This window comes from Hyaena hyaena, unplaced genomic scaffold (assembly GCF_003009895.1).
Source record: "Hyaena hyaena isolate Hyena2069 unplaced genomic scaffold, ASM300989v1 scaffold_41, whole genome shotgun sequence".
In the NCBI taxonomy this organism is placed as follows: domain Eukaryota; kingdom Metazoa; phylum Chordata; class Mammalia; order Carnivora; family Hyaenidae; genus Hyaena; species Hyaena hyaena.
This window is the reverse complement of record NW_024080673.1, coordinates 2,326,657-2,348,866: the sequence shown is the minus strand read 5'-3', so window position 1 is coordinate 2,348,866 and position 22,210 is coordinate 2,326,657. Positions and strand designations below refer to the sequence as shown.

Here is a 22,210-nt window from a genome sequence, read left to right as displayed (position 1 = left end):
TTAACCGGGATGCTTTCTTCCTTTAGGGAACGTTTGGCAGTGTCGGGCGGCATTTTTGATGGTCACATTTGGGAGTGGAGGGTTGTAATGTCATCTAGTGGCAGAAGTTCAGAGATGCTGCTAGACATCCTACAGTATGCAGCACAGTGCCCCATTACAAAGAGTTATCTGGCCCCAGATGTCAGTTATGCCAAGGATCGAGCCGCCCCTGGATTGAAGGAATTTATTTTATTTTTCAAAAAGCCTTGCTTTTGCTTTTGCTTAATAGATGTTTTCAGAATTCTTGGAGTTGCTGCGGTTTCACTTTTCTGTGCCTGGGAAATTCTGTCAACTGTGAATAACCTATGGGCATGGTGAATGAAACTCACATAACATGGGATGATCTTATCTGATCCACCAGTGACAGCTTCCTTCTTATTCCTGTGTCCGCTTCCCACTTTGTCCACCTGTCCAGTAGTGTGCACACCCAAAGAGGCTGAGTTGGAATAAGATCATCAAGTGTTGGTTTCCAACTGTTTCCCTTCCCTACCGCGCCCTCTGGTGGAGACGGCCATCTGTGAAGTGGCCAGAGGACAGTTGGGAGTGAGAGGGGGAGGGGAGAATAAGGCGGGCAGGAAGGAGGGCCTGCTCTGCACACGGTCATTAGCGTTATTACTGGATTTGAAAATTAAATTTGCTGTTGATGCCGGATATGGAGTCCTGAAATACAGTCAGCAGGCAGTGTAAGTGCTAAACGAAATACCCACGTCAGATGGATGTGGTTGGAGGTTTCTCTCTCCTTGCCTACACTGAGAATGCAGGGGTGGCATAGTAAATGAAAACACTGGGCAGAGGAAGATCTTGGTTTGATCGCTTCATATGTCCCATATGATCACTGGGACATTTAAAACCCAGACATTAGAGGGAAACAAACAAACAAACACAGAAACCCAGACATGAAAAAATTTTCCCCAAGTATCCTAAAGGTGTGTTGTTTTAGTGGGTGTCTTTCAGTTAGTGACTCAAAATAGGATTTGTTTAGCCAGGTCTAAAGGGAGCAGGCTGCTTTCGCTGAGAATGTTTTTCCTGTTTATAAAGAAGAGTACTAGAATGGGTCAGAGGGCCAGGTCGTGAAAGTGGAAAGGGAGGGCTCCGTTCGCACCTGTTGGAGCCGGCACTGCGTTGGGTCCCTGAGATCCTTCGCTCCCCGGGACGGGAGGGGAGTTTAGTGGTCATCGCAGCTTGGACGTCAAGGAGTCCGACTTCAGATCTGGGGCTGCTGCTGGATGGGCCCTGCAACTGGTTTCAAGATGGCGGTACTGGGCCTCTGTGTCAGGGTCCTCCAGGTTAGTCAACAACCTCAGAGCTACTCCCCAGGACTTTGGATGTACTTTGGAGGGAAAATGTGCCTTGCATTTCCTTCTGTCCTCCTCGGCTTCTCCTTTTAACAGCACGAGGCTGCCCTGTTTAGAGCGAGAGTCTCCCCCCAGACCGTCTCTCTTCCTCGATACCAGTAATGCCATTAATGTGTATTTTTCTTCCTGTCTGTTGATTCTGCCAACCCCTTGAGGTTGGCGGGACATGGCATTAGACTCAGAGTTCCTGCGAATCACCGAGTGTGGTTTCTGATTTGTGTTTCATATTGATGAATCTCTTCCGCTTTGAGTTGCTGCAGCAGCTGGTTAGATACGGCTAGGTGTGCTGGAGACCACAGCGCATTAGGTAGCAGGACCTGGTTTGATTCTGACTCTAACTGGAAGACGTAACACTTTCTGGTCCTTAGTGTCCTCTTCTGTAAATTAAGGGTCTGTACTTAGTTATTGTTTTCCTAAGCAAGATCTAACATAGTGTCCCAGTCTGTATGAAGGTATTTTACATATTGAAATTTATCATAATTTCCCTTAAAAGTCGATTAGGCCAGTGAGCTGCTCTGGGGAGCGCAGTGGGGAGTTGGGTTAGATGGTGTACGGTCATTACAAGGTTAGTACCCACTTGATTTCTGTATAATTTTGGTTGCAAACTCGTGGAATCCCAGATTTATCCTGATTACAAATGGCAGTACCTGTTATTTTTTAAAAATAGTTTCCCAGGAGTGGCTGGGTGGCTCAATCAGTTAAACATCTGACTCCTGATAGGAGCTCAGCCCATTACTCTCATGGTTTGTGGGATCAAGCTCTGCACTGGGCTCTGTGCTAACAACATGGAGCCTGCTTGGGAGTCTCTCTCTCTCTCTCTCTCTCTCTCTCCCCCTCTCTCCCTCTCTCCCTCTCTCCCTCTCTCAGGGGAGTCAGACAAGACGTCTCTGAAACTTAAAATTTACTACTGACTCCCATCTAGCATTTAATTAGGGCATCAGTTCTTTGTTGTATAGTTTTATATGAATAGATCTGTAACCTTGAATTTTACAGAACAACTAAGCAAACAAGACCACTGCCAAGCATTAACATCCTGACCAAATAACAAAGAAATTCAAAGTTCAAACTCCACACATACAGAGATAGCTAAGAAGTTTTGTTCTGAATCTCTATGGTATAAAAATTTTGGTAACAGATTTTTTGAAGAAGATATTTTAGGGGTGCGTGGGTGGCTCAGTCGGTTAAGCATCCAACTCTTGATTCCCATTCAGGTCATGATCTCACAGCTTCATAATTTCTAGCCCCACGTCAGGCTCTGCACTGGCAGCATAGAGCCTGCTTGGGATTCACTGTCTCCTCTCTTCCCCTCCCCTGCCTGTGCTGTCTCTGTTTCTCTCAAATAAATAAATAAACTAAAAAAAAAACCAAAACATTTTATTTAAAAAAATTTTTAATGTTTTTATTTTTGAGAGAGAGAGAGAGAGCGAGAGCTAGCATGAGCAGGGGAGGAGCAGAGAGAGGGAGACACAGAATCCGAAGCAGGCTCTAGGCTCCGAGCTGTCAGCACAGAGCCCAACACAGGCATCGAACTCATGAACCAGAGGATCATGACCTGAGCTGTAGTCAGACCCCTCACTGACTGAGCCACCCAGATGCCCCCAAAAGAACGTATTTTAAGTGAAGAAAAACAAGATTCAACTGAAAACATTTGTGGGACCTCAGAGATAGAAACCTCTCTGGGAACTCTGAAGGCGTTTGGAATACAGTGTGAAAAGCAGTAACTAGGATCCTTCATTCTCCACTCATCCAGCTCTGACAGTGTTCTTTCTGTGCTTCTGTGACTTTCCCCTTTCATACACACGGAAACGGAGTCAGACAGACTTATCTAGGATAACATGGCGCCAGTGGGTGGAGCAAACTGTAGACCTGAGGTTTCCAGGCCTGGGAGCATATGTTCTTTTGGTTCTTCCTCACCACCCCTTCTGGCATCTTCCTGTGATAATACCATCTTGGATAACTGGTGATGAAACAAGCAGCCTCCCCCGAGCGACACTCCCCCACTTTTTCCCTTTCCCGTCTCTTGTCTTAGATACCTTTTTGTCCGCACAGTCATTATCCTTTCTGAAACTTTTTTCTCTGGAGGTATTTTTTGCTTCTTCTCTTTTAATACCTATCTGCCACCGTAACCTTTTTAGTTCAACCCCATCTAATCAAGGCACAGTGATTTCCCACTGCGATGCGACAAGATCTTAGGGTAAAAACTTCCGATAGATAAGGTACAAATATAGACTCAGAGTGCCTGGATTCTTTGTGGTTCACACCAGAAGGAGGTCTTGGAGGTCACTGTTCACTTGTGTTTCTTCATCTCATTTCCACCATCCTGCTCTTTCATGTAGCAGACACTTAATGACCGTCCACTGTGCAAGATACCGCCATTCCTGGCATGTCCTGTCTTTAGGGTGCTTATACACCCTATAGGAGAGATGAAAGAAAGGCTTATCCTATAGCACGCTAGGTAAGAAACCCTTCAGAAGAAGCACAAACTGCTCTGAGTGTCCCAGGGAGGATGAGCTCTCTTCAGTTTAGGGAGCCATGGGAGGCTTTATGCAGAAGGTGGGGTTCCGATGTGAGATACGGGTGGGATTTCCCCAAGCAACATGGATGACTTAGGATTTCTTGAATGTTACCGCAAAATAGGAAGGAAGATAGGAAGTTCAAGAGGTGCGTGCATGGCTAGGACAGAAGAGTATTTGGGTGACTCGGTTCAAGGTCACCTGACCCATGTGAATGTTGGAGCCGCAGGCTGTGAAGGGATTGTCCTGTGGGGCCGTAAGAAAAGGTGAAATCTCTGTGGTTGGGCCTGGCATTGCTCCTGAAGGGACAGGCCGTCCCAGCCTCATTCGTCTTCTAAAGAGGATGCTCCTGATATAAGAAATGGGCCCTTCAAGGATACTGCATGGGCGCCTGAAGGAACTGCGTCCTCAGCCTTCATTGGAGCTGGGCTGTTCTCTGGGTTCTCACATGGTTTGAAAAACTGGCCTTTGACAGACAAAGCAGGCCTTGCCTTGAAGGGCGGCCTGTGAGGTTGATTGGGAGCTGGGAAGAGCAGTATGTCTGATGAGCTGGTGGCAGATTTCTCTGTGTAATTTCCTCCTCTTAGTAGGCCTGTGCTCAGCCCCTAGTAATGGTACCACCGGCCTTGGCTGGACTGTGGGTAATGTGGGGTGGGGCTGGTGGGTCCTTGCTGGGGCTGCAGTGGCCCGTGAGTCTCATCTGCCTGTCTCCCAAGTACAACTCCTGTTCTTGACCCCACCTTTGGAGGTGGGCTTGATTTTTCTCAGTAATAGCTTTATTGAGATATGACTTATATGTATCATAGAATTCTCCCATCAAAAGTGTATAATGCAGTGTTTTGAACACATGCACAAGATTGTGCAACCATAACAATTAATTTTGGAACATTTTCATTATCCCCCGAAAAACCCTGCACCCTTGGTCTTCACCTCTCAATTCCTCCATTTTTCCAAGCCCTGAACAATGACTGTTGTACTTCCTGGGTCTGTAGATTTGCCTCCTCTAGACATTTTATAAAAGTAGAATGATACAATATGTAGGGTTTTTTTTGTGACTGCCTTTTTTCACTTTGCATAATGTTTTGAGGGATCATCCACGTTATAGCACAATCAGAACCTAACTGACTCTTATTGATTTCGTAGTATTCCATTCTGTGTATTTTTTTTCATCCATTGGTCAATTGATGGACTTCTGAGTTTTGGGTTTTTTTTGGGGGGGGGTGTCTATTATGAGCAAGGTTGCTGTGAATGTTCGCTTACAAGTTTTTGTGTGTGGGCATATGTTTTCATTTCTTCGGGGAGAATTTTAGGAGTGGAGCTTTCTGGGTCACATGATAATTCTGTGATTAACCGTTTGAGGAACTGCCAGAATATTTTCCACACTATCTACACAGTTATACACTCCCACCCCTAATATATAAAGGCTCCAGTTTCTGTACATCTTCCCCAGCACTTGTTCTTGTCGGTCTTTTTTGATTATACTGCTTCTCGTGGGTAGGAATTGGTTTCTCATTGTGGTTTCCCCCAATGTGCATTTCCCTAATGGCTAATGATTTTGAGCATCTTTTCACATGCTTTTACTTTTTAAATGAAGAGAACTGACATATTTCCTTGCCAAAGATCTTTGATCAGTTTTGGAAAGGTGGAAGCCAGATTTTATTGTGTTGAGGACTGAATGGGAAGGAAGGAAATGAATGCTGCTATTTTCGGAAGCCCAGGAATGGAAGAAATGGGCATTAGAGAGTTTAGTGTCAGTGGTGGACCCAGAAGCTTAACTCACTGCAAACAGACTTGGTGCAGACTTCTTTCTCGAGGACAGACGGAGTTGTGGCCTTGGGCTGACATCACTCGGAAGGCCTTCTGAGATAGACGTCGTATCCTTTTAGTGCCTGTCGGCTCCATTTTGCTGGAGGATTCCACCTAAGTTACTAAGTCGGAGACAGGCAGGTACTCTGCCTGATCGGCTGCTTTTCTGTCACTATCTGTTCTGTTGCCTCTTGATGAATTTCGTGGCCAGTATCGAGGGTGAACCTTAAGTCCTTTCCTGGCCCCAGCACCTTCTGGTGAGGATTGCTCCCTTTAATGTGGAACTAGTGGTGTCTTCCAGATAATGACTTTGAAAGGGCTTTTAAAATTCTGTCTTGGTAGGAATTGTACAGACGAGTTCTAATTCAGGTCTCTGCATGTGCTGTGGCTGGCCAGGATCAGTGCTGTTACTTCACACTGTGGATTCCACTGGAGAAGAAAATATTCTTGGCAGCTCTGTGGTTACTTTAAATGTGGGCCCTGAGTAATTCGAGCTGGTCTCTGAACTTGGAATTGGGGATTTTCACTCCCAAGTTGTATGTCTCTGAGCTGGTGTCATTTAACCTTGGCTGGCTTTCATGACCATCTTTTTGCTCCGCAAATGTGCCACCTGGGCGGTTGTGACTCTCCCCAGGGTCAAGGCAGAGAAGCCCCACTACCTTCTCCTGGGGCCCTTGTTCAGTTTTGGGACCTGGCCTTGCCCTTGCTTCCACTTCGTAGCCTTTAGCAGGGGATTCACTGATGAAGCGGAGTGGAGTTTCATGTCTAAAAGTTAACAGGTAATGCTTGCATGCATTCGGGGTTCCCCCCTAAAATAGTAAAAGAAGGTTGCCAGTTGGCCGTCATGTTGAGTAAAGCATCTAGTTTACTCACCCTAGGAAAATCCCGTCAGGCCTGGGGTACAGTTGACTCACTGCTGAGGTATCGAACAGGAAGTGCAGCCACTCCCTAAAGACCCAGGGGCAGCCCCCCAGTAGAGAGGCGGCTTTAAAGCAGCAGCGCCGTGAGACTGGGATCTCTGTTTTGTGGTTCAGTCCCCAGGGACCGGTGGCAGGAAGGGCTTGGTCTGCACTACAGAAGGAGCGGAGGAGCGAACAACGACAGGTGCTGCTCACCCTCGTGTTGAGCGCTGCATCCCACTCTTGGTTTTGGCTCAGGTCATGATCTCACAGTGCGTGCGTGAGTTTGAGCCCCACATTGGGCTAACGGTGCAGCCTGCTTGGAACTCTGTCTCTTCCTCTCTCTCTGTCCCTTCTCCACTCACGCTTGCTTGTTCACTCTTTCAAAATAAATATACTTAAAAAAAAAAAAAAAGAAAAAAAAAAGGCTGAATAAAGTGCCAGAGTGCTTAGAGGACAAGTTCACTGGGCAGCAGGTGGTTTATTGTGCCCTGGGGGCTGGTGTCTTTCTCTGAGAATGTACATGTTGGGGGGAGGTCCCTTAAAGGATGTCATGGGATCCCACCCAGAAGAAACTGGCAAATAATCTCTGTAGACAGAGAAGTGTTTTCTTTTACTTTTTATTTAAAAGAGAGAGCACATGCATCCCGGGAGTTGGAAGAGCAGAGAAAGAAAATCTTAAGCAGGCCTGACACACAGCACAAAGCCCAATGAGGAGCTCAGTCTCATGACCCTGAGATCATGACCTGTGTCAGCATGAATAGTCAGATGCTTTGTCGGGCTCTGGGCTGACGGCTCATAGCCTGGAGCCTGCTTCAGATTCTGTGTCTCCCTCTCTCTCTCTCTCTCTCTCTCTCTCTCTCTCTCTGTGTCCCTCCCCCGCTCATGCTCTGTCTTTTTCTTTCTCTCTAGAAAATAAATAAACATTAAAAAAAAATTAAAAAAGAAAGAGGTAGACACTTAACTGACTAAGCCACACAAGTGCCCCAACAGACAAGTGTTTAAACTGCAGACTAGCAAGAGACCTTAGGGAAAGCTGTCTGAAGCCGTTGTGGCCGGAGGTGGGGTTTGGAGAACAGACCAGGTTTGGATTTATTGGTGGGATCTGCACAGGGCCAGCCAGGTAAGGAGAGCAGCTTGAGTTAATGGGGGGAGACCCTGGAGAAGGAGTTATGGGTGGGGTTATGGTGATAACTGACCAGCAGGTGCAGAGGGTGTGCTCGGGGTGGAAGAATTCAAGCGTCACGTATAGTATTGCAAGGGGGAGTTGGAGCCACACTGTATAGACAGCAAGGTGGTATGGCATAGAGATGACATCCATCTGCCTGGATCAGAGGCTCGCAGACTTGAGTAGGCATCAAAATCGCCTGGGGGGCTTGCTGAAGCGCTGGCTACTGCCTGTCCCCCACCCTACCCTCCAGACTCACCGATTCAGAAGGCATGGCTTGGGGGCCTGAGCACTTGCATTTCTCATTGGTGCTTCTGTGGTGGAGTTAGGGACCATGCTTTGAGAGCCAGGTGCCTAGAATTCAGGGGTTGGTAATCTTTCTCTGTTAAGGGCTAGTAGGAAATATTTTAGGCTTCTGAGCTACATAGGATTTCTGTCACAGCTCCTTTTTTGTTGCTTTTTACAACCCTTCAAGCTTGTGCAAACAGGCGTTGGCCATAGATAAACGGGTTTGTGGGGAAGGAGGGGTGGCATAGGGGAGGTAGGGCATGGTGGACAGGCTGTATTGTCCTGGGCTGTCCCTAGCTTATCCTTCTGCCACATAGCTGGCTGACCTTTGGCAAATCCATCTATCTGTGCCTTTGCTTCTTCATCTATAAAGATGATGTTAGTAATTCTTAACCATATAGGACTCTTCCTAGAATTTGGTGAGCTAAGGCACAAAAAGCATTGATCACAATGCTTGGGACATACCTGGAATTTATTTATCATTTGCTGTTGGTAGTGAAACTACCAGCTACCGACGGCCGTTCATAGGTGAGGAAACAGTGAGAAGGAAGATCAACACAGATCCACTGTCTTATAGATTCTGAAAGCCAGTTGCTCCGAGTTCTCACCATCATTTCTTCTTAGACGGTTTACAAAGAAGAATGCTTTGAATTAGAACATCTACACACTCTGAATACATCCTGGGTTAGAGCCCCATAGGAGGTCATTGCTCAGCCCTTCCCTGGCACAGTTAGAATGGTGTCATTTGCAAGCTGGCTGGTCGTTGGACCCAAGACTCTGGTTGAAGGGTTGGAGGGTTTGGCTCACTGGTAACCCACTGACAGCCTCTACTCCAGCCTCATTTTCTTGGGAAGACTTGATTTAAGACCTTGGCCTGAATAGGGCACCAAATAGGATCTACCTGATCAGGATCGAAACTGTGCCTTTTAACCTCACATTTTGTTCCATGCTCTGAGTGAAAGTGAGAGTTACAGGAAAGGAGTCTATCACATGCTCTGTATTTCCTGAGTTGAATTATGCAGATGAGTGCCGAGGTGCCTCTTTCACTCAAGGTAGCCAGAACAGGAAGATGACTGGGTACCCCTGGCATAGCTGGTCTGTGCTGGTGCCTGGGGAGAGGCCACCTGGGGGCTTCCGAGAGATTCAGCTCCTCTCTCTCTGGACACTGCTAATGAGGGCTGGCCATGCTTATGTAATGTGGGGAATTTCTTCCCTTTCTGGTCTAACCTCCTGAGGAGGCACCCACTTTCCTGCTCACGTCGTCAATAGGAGGCTCTAATCTTTGTCAGATCACATACGAATGGCTTTGGAAGCTCAAGTTACGGATGCCCACGACTACCCGATGTTGATAGGACTCTGCTTTCCACTTGGCTTTTTGCTGACATTCAGTGAAATACTCTTCCATCTCCTCCCCACCTTGTAAAACAGGCTTCCTGTTTTGAACTTGATCCAGACTGGAACAGCCCTGCTACACCTGTTAACATAGTCAGACACACATTTCCTCCTCTGTATTTGTGTAGCTTTTGTCGCCTCGCCAGATTTCCCCTCTCAGCTTACAGATCTGGAATCACAACATAAGATATTGAACCAGCAAATTAAGAAAAAAGGAAGTTCGCATTTTGGAGCCAATTGAGTGAAAACATGGCTTCTGGTTTGTTTCACTGTGTTTGGCCACGACCACTGTACTAACTTTCCCCCTTCTTCACAGCAGAATGGAAACGAGGAAAGGAAATCAGCTGACGCAGGAGCCAGAGTGAGACGGATGTGCCCACAAACCCAGCCTGCACCATGAACTTGTGTCTCCCTTCTGTGCTTTAAGAGCCAAGGGCAGGTGAAGTTGCTGGAGAGCAATGGCTTTCTTTACTCCGTGGAAGTTGTCCTCTCAGAAGCTAGGCTTTTTCCTTGTGACTTTTGGCTTTATCTGGGGTATGATGCTCCTGCATTTTACCATCCAGCAGCGAACTCAGCCTGAGAGCAGCTCCATGCTGCGTGAGCAGATCCTGGACCTCAGCAAGAGGTACATCAAGGCGCTGGCAGAAGAAAACCGGAACGTGGTGGATGGGCCTTATGCCGGTGTCATGACAGCTTACGGTAAGCCCAGTGCTTCTGGGGGCTTCTTAATAGGATGTAGCTTTGCCTCGAAATGACTCCAGAGGCTCGCAGCCTTGGTGTTGTCATGGCTTAAGTGTATCCTTTGCCACCGCGGCAGGGAGTTGCACACAAGGGACGCTTTTAGAAAGTTAAAGGCATGCCCTTGAGGAGACCCTGAGCTCTTGTGCATATTGACACTCAGTCCCAGGACTGGAGGTGGGGTGGGCGGGGAGGTGCGTGCAGAACAGTAGCACTGTATTGGTTGTATATGCAGCTAGCTCCTCTTCCCTCAACACATTTCTGGATTGCATGATCTCATCTGGGAGTACTATCAGGGAATGTAGAAAAAAATATTCTCGTTATCTTACCCTAAACAAAACTTAATTAAGGCTGGGTGGGGGTGACGGTCAGAGGGTTGGGAGGAATGCCGGGTGAAAGGAGGACTAGGGGAGGAGGGTGAGGTAAGGAGAGTGGGAAGAAACTCAAGAGTCCAACGTGGGCCTCCCTCTGGCTAGTGTGTGGGACACGTGGGCTTATGTGCTTGCTGATAGCGTTAGTCTTCAGCTTCTTCAGAATTGCCTGCACTTGTCTCTTGCCCTTGCCTCTCATTGCCCTGACTTTGAAAGAGGTCTTTTTGTACACGTTGCTTTTTTTGTTGTTGGGTACCTAAAAACCCGTTTAGAGATAAGGTTGAGTAAAAAAAAACAAACCAGAATTATTATTTATTTTTCTTTAGGCAAAAGTTAGGCTTAATATAGAAAAAGTTGGAAGCTGTAGACATGCAAAAGAGAAACCCAAGAATGAAGAAAATCACATATAAATCTACTCTAGGAAATAACCACAATTAACATCTCACTGTATAGCTTTCTGATATTTTATATATATGCACAAAAATATGTGTGTGTGTATATATATGTATACACGCACAAGCCACTTTGAAAAGCATATATACACAAATACAGAACAAAAATCGTAGATGAGATTTGGATCATACTACATGGTGGGGAGCCTGCCTCCCAGCTGCCCTGTGATCACCAAGGATGGGCATGGACCTCATCCACAGAAGATGGCCTGTCATTGTTGCTCATGGACAAGTCTAGTCACTGAATGGAGACGTTAGTGGCCTCAGGGTTTGGGACCTGGAGGTATAATATAAATGAGATGCAAGAATGAATTTGGCTGAGGTGGGAAAGTTTGGTTTTCTACTTTGTCACACCCCAGTTACCGACTCTAAAGTATATGAAGTTAAAATGGTGATTTCCTGAAAATGTACAGCAGCATTTTGAAGCTTGAGTTCAAACACAGGAAGTCATACTTAATTTGACATAATTTGTTTTTCTTTTGGAAAGGATCCAGGAAATGTGGTTACTTTAAAATTTGAACTATATATTTTGGTAAGGAGGAGATGGTTGCTTTTAACATATGATGCGGAAATTCTTTTTCGCTGCCTACTAAGCACTGTCCTTGGGGCCTGCTATGGAAATGATCATGCTGTCTGCTGTGAATCTGTTCGATCTGGCAGTGTCACTAGCCATTGGCTCTCAATATGTCTGAATAAATGCCAACTGTTTTTGATCTTGTGGATTAGAAAATGAGACTCCGTTTTGAGAGTCCACATTGAAAACAACTAGGTAGTTTTTCAGAGAGTGGATTTTTAAATTAATCATTGACATCAGTCTTCTGGATTTCCCAAATTTTGTAGGTAAGCCACCAGAAAGAATAAGTAAAGCAAACTCTCACCATTAGTGTCACTCATGTGTAAGAAGTAAATATAACAAATAAGATAGGCACCTTGTTCAGGTTTCTGGTTCAGTACATTCCGTGTTAAATATTTTGAGGGTTAGGGGAGTAGTTCCTTTGTAATTTCCTCCATCTGTTTCAGTCTGTCGCACCTTTTCCATGGGAAAGAACAAAACCTGTAGATGGTAAATTTATAGAGTTAAAATTTTCCTAGTTGTTTTGAATGTTTTTGTTTCTTATTTGCTGCTGACTGTCTCCTAGGCTAGGCTTCCTTGGCATTCTAAAGGGCAGTGATCTGGTCTTCGCTTTGAATCTCACAGACACTGTGTGTTGTAGAGAGTTACCAGAACCCTGGAGTAGTCTGTTAGAATTTCAGCCCCACATCATATGCTCATAAACATAGGAGTTTGGAGCTCAAAGAAACTACGAAAATTGATTCCAGTTTCCTCCTCTCACAGATGAACCGTAGCAAAGTAATTTTTCTTTTTCTCAAAAACAATCAAGAAACAAACAAACAGGCCCTGTCGGCAAATGGAACACACACTGCTGATTTTCTCTTTTCATCTCATCAGCTCGGCATGTCAATCAAAGTGGTCTTTGGGGCTGAGTTTGTGGAATTTAATTGGACTGTGCCTATGTGCTTGAGGCATGGGGATTATCATGTGGCGATATCCCACTAAAACAGTTTGTCACCTGGGCACTGTTGGCATTTGGGGCGAGATAATTCTTTGTGGCAGAGACTGTTTCTGCGTGCAGGGTGTCCACAAACAGCATCTCTGGTGTTTTCCCGGCACCCCCCTAGCTGTGACCATCAAAAATGTGTGTAGACATGGGAGCAAAATTGCCTCCCTCCCTTGGAGAATCACTGCATTAAGAGTGAAACAGCAAACACTTACAGCATCTTATGGAAGTTCTCAACCAGATACCTGGTTTTTGTTATTTAAAATTCAACAGGCTGGCTCTCTCTGTTTCTCAGTTCTGGGCACCAACAACTGAGATTGAGCAGGGGGATGTAGCCAGGGCTGGTCATAGAAAGCTGGAGAGCTGTTCTGATGGTGTGTGCTTCCCTGAATCCATCAGTACCAGTTGTGGGCACGTCAACAGCCAAGCAGCTCTGGTGGTTGATGTCAGAAGATGCCGGGGCACCTGGATGGCTCAGTTGGTTAAGCATCCGATTCTTGATTTCGGCTCAGGTCATGATCTCACAGTTCAGGACGTTGAGTCCCCCCCATCTTCCCCCCTCCCGCCATAGGGCTCTGCGCTGACAATGTGGAACCTTCTTGGAATTCTCTCTCTCCTCTCTCTCAGCCTCCCTTGCTTGCTCTTTGTCTCCTTCTCTCTCTCTCTCTGTCTAAAAATAAGGAAACTTTAAAAAACCACATAAAAGACGCAGAGACTACAGAATGTTCAGTGGTATAGTTGGGTGGGTGGAGTGGGCATGAGGGTGCGTGAGAGGTGGGTTTGCAGTCTCTCCTTCTGCCACAGATGCAGCCCATGCACAGAGCATAGGTGTCTGCTGCGAGAGCATGAGAGCTGATCCTGTATGGCTGGGATCTGTGCCTGCTCCTAAGCAATCCCATTAATAGACCAGAAAAGAAAAAAATACCCCTTTTTCCCCATCCCCATATTGGCATCATCAGACGCTCATAGTATGGTATGAACGTGTCTTCGATAGCTGTAGGAGGTATTTGAAGAATCGTAATAGCTAACCTGAGATTATTACTGATTTTTTTAGGAAACCTGGCTTGAGCTCCTAGAGTGGAAGGGTTCAGCAAACTCTTCCCTGTGCGTCAAATTCTACTTATGTCAGTTTGAGTAAATCAACTTTTATTGGAAATAGAACCACTTCCAATTGTGGATAACAACTGTTAACAGAGAAACGTGGTTAAAAACAGGATTTATTTCACAGGACACCTAAAACCTGCTGACTCCCATCTTTCAGTAGTCCCCACAAATCCGTCTGAAACACTCATTGGGTCCTGCCCTTCCTTGACTCAACAGTTTCCCAGGACTCCTAGGGTCTCAGCCATGGTCGGCAAGCTCTCCATGGGGCATAGCATCCTGTTGTTATTTGTAAAGCATCTGGAACCCTCCATGCCTCTTGGTTTGTTGACTTGGGCTGGTTTTGCACTACAATGGCACAGCTCAGTAGTCTACTACTGGTAATGTTTACTGTATGGTCCTTTACAAAAAATGTTTTTTTTTAAGTTTATGTATTTTGGGGGGTGGGCGGGAAACAGAGAAGAGAATAAGAATTCCAAGCCAACATAGAGCCTGACGCAAGGCTCGAACCCAAGAACCATGAGACCATGACCCAAGCTGAAACCAAGAGTCAGATGCCCAACCAACTAACTGAGCCACCCAGGTGCCCCCCAAAAAATGTTTGTTAAGCCCTGATCTATCCCCAGAGGAGTCTATATGTGGGATTTCACTTGGTGTCCTAAGACTCTTTCATCTCTGCATTTAAATTCACTCAAGACACCTTCACAAGATGTCTTCTTTCTCTGTCTCTCCAAATACTTCTGAGTGACTGGTCAGGAGGTTAGTGGTTAGGAGACTGGGCTTTGGAGACAGCCAGTTTGGCTCTGCCACATCCTGGCTGCATGGCCAGGGCCCTAGGGACCCATACTGCTTTGAGAGTGGGTATCAATTCCTGTCTTACCGTGTGATTGTGCTGTGTGAACAAGGTGCTTCATGTCAGGTGGTGTTTGTGTGATGAGTCCTCAAACAACAGCAGGACTTTCACACAGTACCTCACCCCCATCCTTGTTCTGCTGACTTGAAAAGGGACTTCTGAACATCTTTTGGGCTTAGATAGTTCAGAAGCAGTGCCTGGAACATGTCCCGGGCAGCCGGTGTAGAACGGTTGGGGCATTCGTTCGTGGGGGGTGGAGGGAGTTGCTCGCATGCACATCCGTCAGTCCGTTCGCAGGGGGTGCACAGAGCCAGCGCCTTCTGTGCAGCCTGAACCACATCTCCAGGCCCGCGGGGCAGGGCCATGCCTGTCGGTGACTTCGTGGGGATTGTGTCACGAATGCTGTCACCCAGCCTAGTCAATGGTGTTCTTGTTTCTGAGGTGAATTGATCTCTGTCTCTGATGGCCTGACCCAAATTCTGATGCTCCGTAATCACCTCTTATCTATGACACAGGCCCAGTCCACCTGTGTTCTCTGAGTTAACAGGAACGGAAACCTGGGGCAGTGAGAGACCACCTCCCGTTGTGGCCCATCTACATCTTGTTCGCCCCGACCTTTCTCACCTATATGCTGTTCTGGATGCGGGGACACTGCTCTGGGTGGACTGGTCACCAGCTTTTCTGCCTCCCTCCCTCCCCCCACCCCCGGTATCCTGTTTCTCTGCGGCCGGCTTCCCCACTTACGTCCTACTCTGCCGTAGCTCCTGTCTCCTGCTCCTTCTGACTTCTTGAGCCTCAACTGTCCCCTTGAAAGGCTGTTAGCCTTCAAGCCTAGCACTTTGGGAAATGACCGCGCCCTTCGCAGATAGTTGGCAGTGCTGTCTAAGCTTCGTGCATACAACTAGAAAAAGCCGAGCAAGGTCCTTGCTCTCATGGAGGCTGTGCCCATTTTGGAAGGGAGCAATAATAAATGAGACAGCATCAGAAAGTAATAAATTCCAGGAAGAAAAATGACACAGGGATATGTGATTTGATTTTTTAAAAATGTGTATTTATGTTTGAGAGAGAGAGATGGAGAATGAGCAGGGGAGGGGCGGAGAGAGAGAGGGAGGGGGAGAATCCCAAGCAGGCTATGCCCTATCAGCACAGAACTCAATATGGGGCCCAGTCCCAGGAAGGGTGAGATCATGACCTGAGCCGAAATCAAGAGTTGGACACTTAACTAACTGGACCACCCAGGCGCCCCGGGATATGTGATTTAAAAAAAAAAAAAAGCACTCGAGGAGCTACTTGGAATGAGAAGGTCAAAGAAGGCCTCTCTCAGGAGGTGTCCTTTAGCCCTGCTCACACCAGGAGTTTCCGGGCGGGGTGGGAGGGGTGGGAGGAGAGAGGCAGAGCTAGTGAGGCAGACAGTGGGGTGTGTGCCCGAGGCCTGCACGTACCCTCTGGGGACCCAGTGGACTTGCTGCAGCTGAACCCAGTACACAAGGAGCAGTGTGGAAGGCGGGCCCTTTGGGCTGTGGACCTCAGTGTGACAGGAGGGGGAGGAGGTGAAGGGGGACGGATGTTCTTGTGTGTGTGAGCCTGGCCTGCCCCTGCTTGGGGGCCTTGACCCTGCACTGTTATTTATGGTTGCCTCCACCAAGGGAGGGGAGGTAAGAAGAAAGGAAGTGCTTCCTGTTTCTTTAAGGAGGCGGGGCTTGCATGTCACAAGCCTTGGAGAAACAGGGTAGGGTTTTTGGTTACAGATGAAGGGGAAGTGGAACAGTAACTCCTTTGGGCTTGAGGTGACCCTCATTGACCTGGGGATGCCCATTTCTGAGAAATAACATCATTTAGGGTTTGCTCCTAGGCTAAAGGATATGATGCCAGTATGGCTGCCTGGGGTAGCTCACAGAAGGGAGCCCTGCCCGTCTTGCAGACTGGGGTTAACGTTTGGAGTCAGAGAGCTTTTACGGTGTGTTCATCCCACCTCTGCTACAAAAACGAAGACAAAGAAAATGTAGGTTGGATTTCACTGGAGATAAAAAAGCCTCTGGGGGCGCCTGGATGACTCAGTCGGTTAAGCATCGGTCTTCGGCTCAGGTCATGATCTCACGGTTCATGGGCTTTGTGCTGACCGCTCGCAGCCTGGAGCCTGCTTCGGAGTCTGTGTCTCCCTCTCTCTCCACCCCTCCCTGACTCATGCGCTCTCTATCTCTAATTATAAACAAACATTAAAAACAATTTTTTTAAAGCCCGTGAATGGTGTTTTAAAAATTTTATTTATTTGCTTTTTTCTTCTTGCCTCTGTTCCTACAAATAGGAGCGAGGGACTGTTGTTTTGGAGGGCGGGGGTGGTGGGGAACTCCACCATTATCCGCGCAGCAATGCTCTGATGCTCTGCCCTCGAGGGAAACAACACTGCTCTGGAGGGACATTGGTAGGCAAAAAAAAAAAAAAAAGACCGGGCTGTTCGGTGAGTCTGAGGAGGACATGGTTACTCTCTGGGGATGTGCTTTTAAAAGCCTGGAACCGGGGCACCTGAGTGGCTCAGGTGGTTAAACATCCAGCCTCAGCTCAGATCATGATCTCACCGCTTGTGGGTTCGAGCCCCACATCGGGCTCTGTGCTGACAGCTCAGAGCCTGGAGCCTGCTTCCGATTCTGTGTCTCCCTCTCTCTCTGACCCTCGCCTGCTCACGCTGTCTCTCTCTCTCTTAAAAATAAATAAAACATTAAAAAAAAAAGTTTTTTATAAAGCTTGGAACCTAAATGAGGGCTCTCCGAGCTTGGGGCTTTTCCAGGGATGTGTGATGGCTGTCGTCGCACCCTCCTGCTCTCCGCTCGAGGCTTCCCCCCTGCAGAGCCAGGCCCAGTTCCCAAGCAGGCCCAGTGAGGCCCCGTATCTGAGGAGGGCCTGGGGTGCTGTAGACGGGAGAACAGTCCGAGTGTGTGTCTCCAGGAGGGACTGAGCCGCTTCTGCTCCCCTGGTCCATGAGGACTGTTGTTTCCCCACTTCGCTCTTGCCTCAGGCCCGGCTTGCGGGGAGAAGGTGCACGGTGGGGCATGCCTCCTGGGCTCAGGGTGTCTTGGGCCCCGAAGTGAGCTTGCTCACCTTGCCTGGTGGCCTGTCAAAAAGGCCACAGGGGACCTTGTGCCACTGTGGCCACCCTCAAGAGCTGGGTTGACCCTTCCCCGTCTGCCCAGACACCACAGCTGTCAACTGGGACCAGCTGTGCGGTGGTGGCTGAGCCCTGTGTGTCCCTGAGAATCTGCCTTCGCTCTTTCACATGTGTGCCTTCCCTCCCCATCGCTCAGTCCTCCACTCCTTCTGTTCTTTCTCTGTTTCATTCTCAATCTTCGAAACACCTAAGCCTCCTATTGGTACGTATTCATTGCATTTGTTTATCATCTCTCTCCCCCACGTAGCCTGTAAGCCCCCAAAGAGCAGAGATTTTTGCCTCCCTTGTTCGCTGCTGTACCTCTAGGCTTCGTGTGTGCCTGGCACTTAGTAGGAGCCAGAAACGATGAGCAGCAGCCCCCTTGCCCCAATTCTATCTGTGTGGGACAGTTACAGCTAGGGCTGATTTGAAAGTAACATTTTCAGTGAGACGGGGAAACAAGGGATTCTCCGTGGACTGTGTGTTCAGGTGACTCCAAGTGGCTTTATGCATGATTCAGACATGACAACCTTTTCTGGAAGATAGAGAGCATTCACATGTGGCTGTAAAAGGATTCCTTACCTGGTGTGTGATCCTGGGCAGGATACTGGTGTGTGTGTGTGTGTGTGTGTGTGTGTGTGTGTGTGTGTGTGTGTGTTTTAATTGTTAATGTTTACTTATTTTTTAGAGAGAGAAGGAGACAGAGTCTGAGCAGGGGGAGGGTCAGAGAGAGAGAGAGACCGAGGGAGACACAGAATCTGAAGCAGGCTCCAGCCTCTGAGCTGTCAGCACAGAGCCCGACGCAGGGCTTGAACTCAGGAACTGCAAGATCATGGCCAAAGTCAGATGCTTAAATGCCTGAGCCACCCAGGTGCCCCGTGATGATGATGTTTTAAAAGCCTGCCTCCTCTTTTGTAAAATAGAGGATATAATAATATCACTTACCTCATAGGCTTGTTGTAAGGATTACATGTTACAAAGCTTATTTAAGCACTTGGATTAGTGAAAGGCATTCAGCACGGTGAATTCCCACTAACCTGGGCCTGCACCTACCTGCATCTGTTACAGCCCAAACAAATTGTTCACGTAATTTTGGACACTATTTATGTGTTTGAACATAGGGCTTCAGGAGCATGTTTATGTAGCTGTCCTCAGCATTTACACAAGAGGAAGCAAGTGTCCTCCAGAGGGACGAAGGCAGGCTGGCCGCCACCCTCTTCAACAAGGCCAGGCGAGGCTTGTCTGCCAGAATCGATGGGCCCGCCTTGGGACACTCGTGCTGGGCCCCATGCCGGCCGGGCTTGAGAACGGCTGCCCCGGGCTCCAGACAGATGCTATTTGGCTCTTCTTTGGGCCCCTTTCTAAAGCGTGTAAGCTCCACAGGGTGACTTGGGCATTTTGGAAACAGGAGACGTGATGGTTGTTACCCTCTTCAAAGAGAAGGCTTTCCCTCTGTGGGCTGAGACATGAGCTGGATTTGGTGGGCTCACTGTGTCTCTGAAAAAGGCACTGCTACGGGTCCTGTTCCTGGTACAGGTGGTGAGAGAGAGAGGGAGTAGTGGGCTGTGGCCGCCCTTTCCTGACGGGGAGGTGTGGGCCCAGGGGTCAGATCGGGACCCTGCGTGGCAGTGGGCTTGACCTCCCAGAACCCAGGTCAGTTTCTCTTCTGTAAGATGGACTGAAATGCTTGACTCCTACTCCATGCAGCTGGCTAGGTGTCAGGAAGACAGAGAAAAGCCCACGAGGTCCATTCTACATATCCATAGATTCTGTAAAGCACTGGACATCATCAGCAGGCCTAGATACGATCTATTCTCAGATTCTGCTGCCTAAAAGTGCCTTGAAATACTAGTGACACCTCCTGTAGCACCTCAGGAATAACATTGACTTCTGGTACGCACTGGAGGCAAAGCTTAAAGTGTGTCCTTCAGCCTAACCTGGGAGAGAGCAGTAGTCAGCAATACTGAGCATCTGAACTGTTCTTTCTCTTGGTGGGTGGGGGGGGATTGTTCAACATCCTTTGCGACATGGTGTGGCTCCCTGTGACAGCCGAGGGACGAGGGCACGTTTGTGACTTCAGATACAGGTGGGTTATCCATGGGATGGCTTTCAGAATTCAAATGGGAGGGGCTCCTGGGTCGCTCAGTTTGTCAAGCATCCGACTTCAGCTCTCAGGTTATGATTTCACAGTTCATGGGTTTGAGCCCTGCGTCAGGCTCTGTGCTGACAGCTCAGAGCCCGGAGACTGCCTCAGATTCTGTGTCTCCCTTTTTCTCTCTTTGCCCCTCTCCGGCTCACACTCTGTCTCTCTGCCTCTCAAAAATGAATAAATGTTAAAAATAAAAAAAAAACAAAAACAAATGGGAGAAGGCAGTGAGGGTCAGTCACTGAAATGTTTCTGGGGGTGTCATCTTACCTGACATCAGGTCTTGGGGCCACATCTTTTAGTTGTGAGGGTAGAACTCACTGTACTATATGTATTTTCAAATAGCTATCTCAAATAGCACTTCTCAAATAGCATTTTTTACTCCTTCGTGATTATCAGCATATGGTGAATATTTATATAGAATTGAGGGCACATAGACTGTAAGGTAATGAAAAACCTTGGGCTCTTCTCGACACTTAACCTGGGGGGTGAGGCTTCTTTTCTCTCCTGATACAAAAGAAGAGAAGTTCATTTTCAGCTTAGGCAGCTATTTGAGTCACCATTTCCAAATGATTCAGCCGAAAGATAGAAGATGCTGTCAATAAAACACACAAGGGCAAGGATGATGCCAGAGCCATTTCTTTTTAATGTTTGCTTATTTTTGAGACAAAGAGAGCATGAGAGGGGGGAGGGGCAGGGAAAGAGAGAGAGACAGAGGATCTGAAGCAGGCTCTGTGTTGACAGCAGTGAGCCTCGATGCGGGACTCAAACTCCCCAACTGTGAGATTGTGACCTGAGCCAAAGTCAGATGCTCAGCTGACTGAGCCACCTAGGCGCCCCTATCAAGCCCATTTTTGTACTCTTAGAAATAAAGAAGAATAAATCGTAGAATTCTCTTTACCCCCAAACCCAGATAAATTTTGATTTGCTTCCTATCCTTTTTTTAAAATGTGAAGAGATACATGCACATCTGGTCATTTCTAAAAAATTGACATGCTTTTATGTACAGCCTGTAAAACTCTTCTTTGTTGTATTTCCTTATGCCATCAGATATTTTTAATGGCCATACACGTAATTTGTTTCATCCATCCATTCAATAATCAGTGAGCTCCTGATGTTAATAGCCAGTGGTGATAAACAGAGGTGACAAGACATCTGCTCTGCCCTCCCTGAGTTCCAATCTACTGATTTCTTCTATTGTATGATTGCATGGATGTAGGTAATTTAATGTTTTCTTGGGCAGCTGGGTAGTGTCCCATTCTTATGTATAGTAAATAACACTTCAGTGTCCTTGTACGCAATGAATGGACTGTGTTTTGTTTATTACTATAACTGTATTATCTTTCTGTGGAAAGGTCATTTTCAAATTAAAAAATGCATAACTGATAAAAGTTGACATTCCTGGCAGTCAGTGGAAATGAGAGGTTGGGGCTAATTCTTTTTTCATTAGCACCTTCCTTTCTCATTAGCGCCCTGTCTTTGCTGGTTTCTTCCAAGCAGCAAGTGAAGCCGTTTCTTGTTGGCCCTCTGCCTCTTGGGGCAGGCGTGGTGAAGAGGGACTTGGATTAGGAGCAAGCACAGATGCAGATTAGTTTTTGCAGTTCAGATGTAAATCCTTGCTCATTGCGCAGTTGGTTCTGTGCCAGCGAGTCATGGTGGCCACAGCCCAAGCATAGCCAATCATGGCTGTGCCCAGAGGCCTTGACTCGTGGGTTTGGTAGGTTCTGCTGGAGCATGTTAAGGACAGAGGCTGGTAAAGATTGGTCTGGAGGACAGTAGCCTGGAGAACCACTGCTTTAGAAGCATGACCCAGGGTAATGCAATAGGATAGCATCGGCCCCGAGCACTGCCTTTGATCATTCCTCAATTACTAATTGCCTGGATGATCTGGGCAGTTGGGGTGCTGCCCTGTCTCAAAAGCTTTAGCCAATAGACCTATAAACTGATAGACTTTCTTCCTTCCAAAATCCCATCTCCTTGGGCTCCAGCTGTGGAGGTGAGTCTAGCTGATATCGAAACCTCCCTGGCTGTCCTGCTCAGGAATGTGGCATCATCTTCAGCCTATACTCACCCACTAAAGTCCTGGCTTTCTGGAGTTGTAAACTTACAGAAGCTGTGAGGGCACCTGTTCGGAGATTTTTGTCGATCTCACCCTTGATCAAAGCACTTCTGGCATGTTAGGAAGCAAAGCTTACTTTCCCCAGAAGGACCTTTTAAATGTTCTCAATTGCTTTGATCTCATCTTTATCATGTATAGTAAGTTTCAGGAATACAGAATTGCAGTAGTATTGTTGGGATTAAATTTTTATGGCTAAGGCTTTGAAGCACAAACAAAATTTTAAAAGCCTGTTAGTAATTGAAAATTGTAATCCTGCTGAGGACACATTT

General features: G+C 47.3%; 1 protein-coding gene across 7 annotated transcripts in view; it reads left to right on the top strand.

The window, feature by feature from the left end:
- Positions 1 to 22,210, top strand: part of MGAT5 (alpha-1,6-mannosylglycoprotein 6-beta-N-acetylglucosaminyltransferase) — a 330,034-nt gene that overhangs the window by 113,251 nt on the left and 194,573 nt on the right. For 2 of the 7 annotated variants that reach the window (XM_039229959.1, XM_039229961.1), the window contains one exon: positions 9,777 to 10,159. In XM_039229959.1, the coding sequence (XP_039085890.1) occupies positions 9,919 to 10,159 (241 nt within the window). In that variant the 5' untranslated portion in view covers positions 9,777 to 9,918. The other 5 variants (XM_039229962.1, XM_039229963.1, XM_039229964.1 and 2 more) reach the window with 5 other exon arrangements.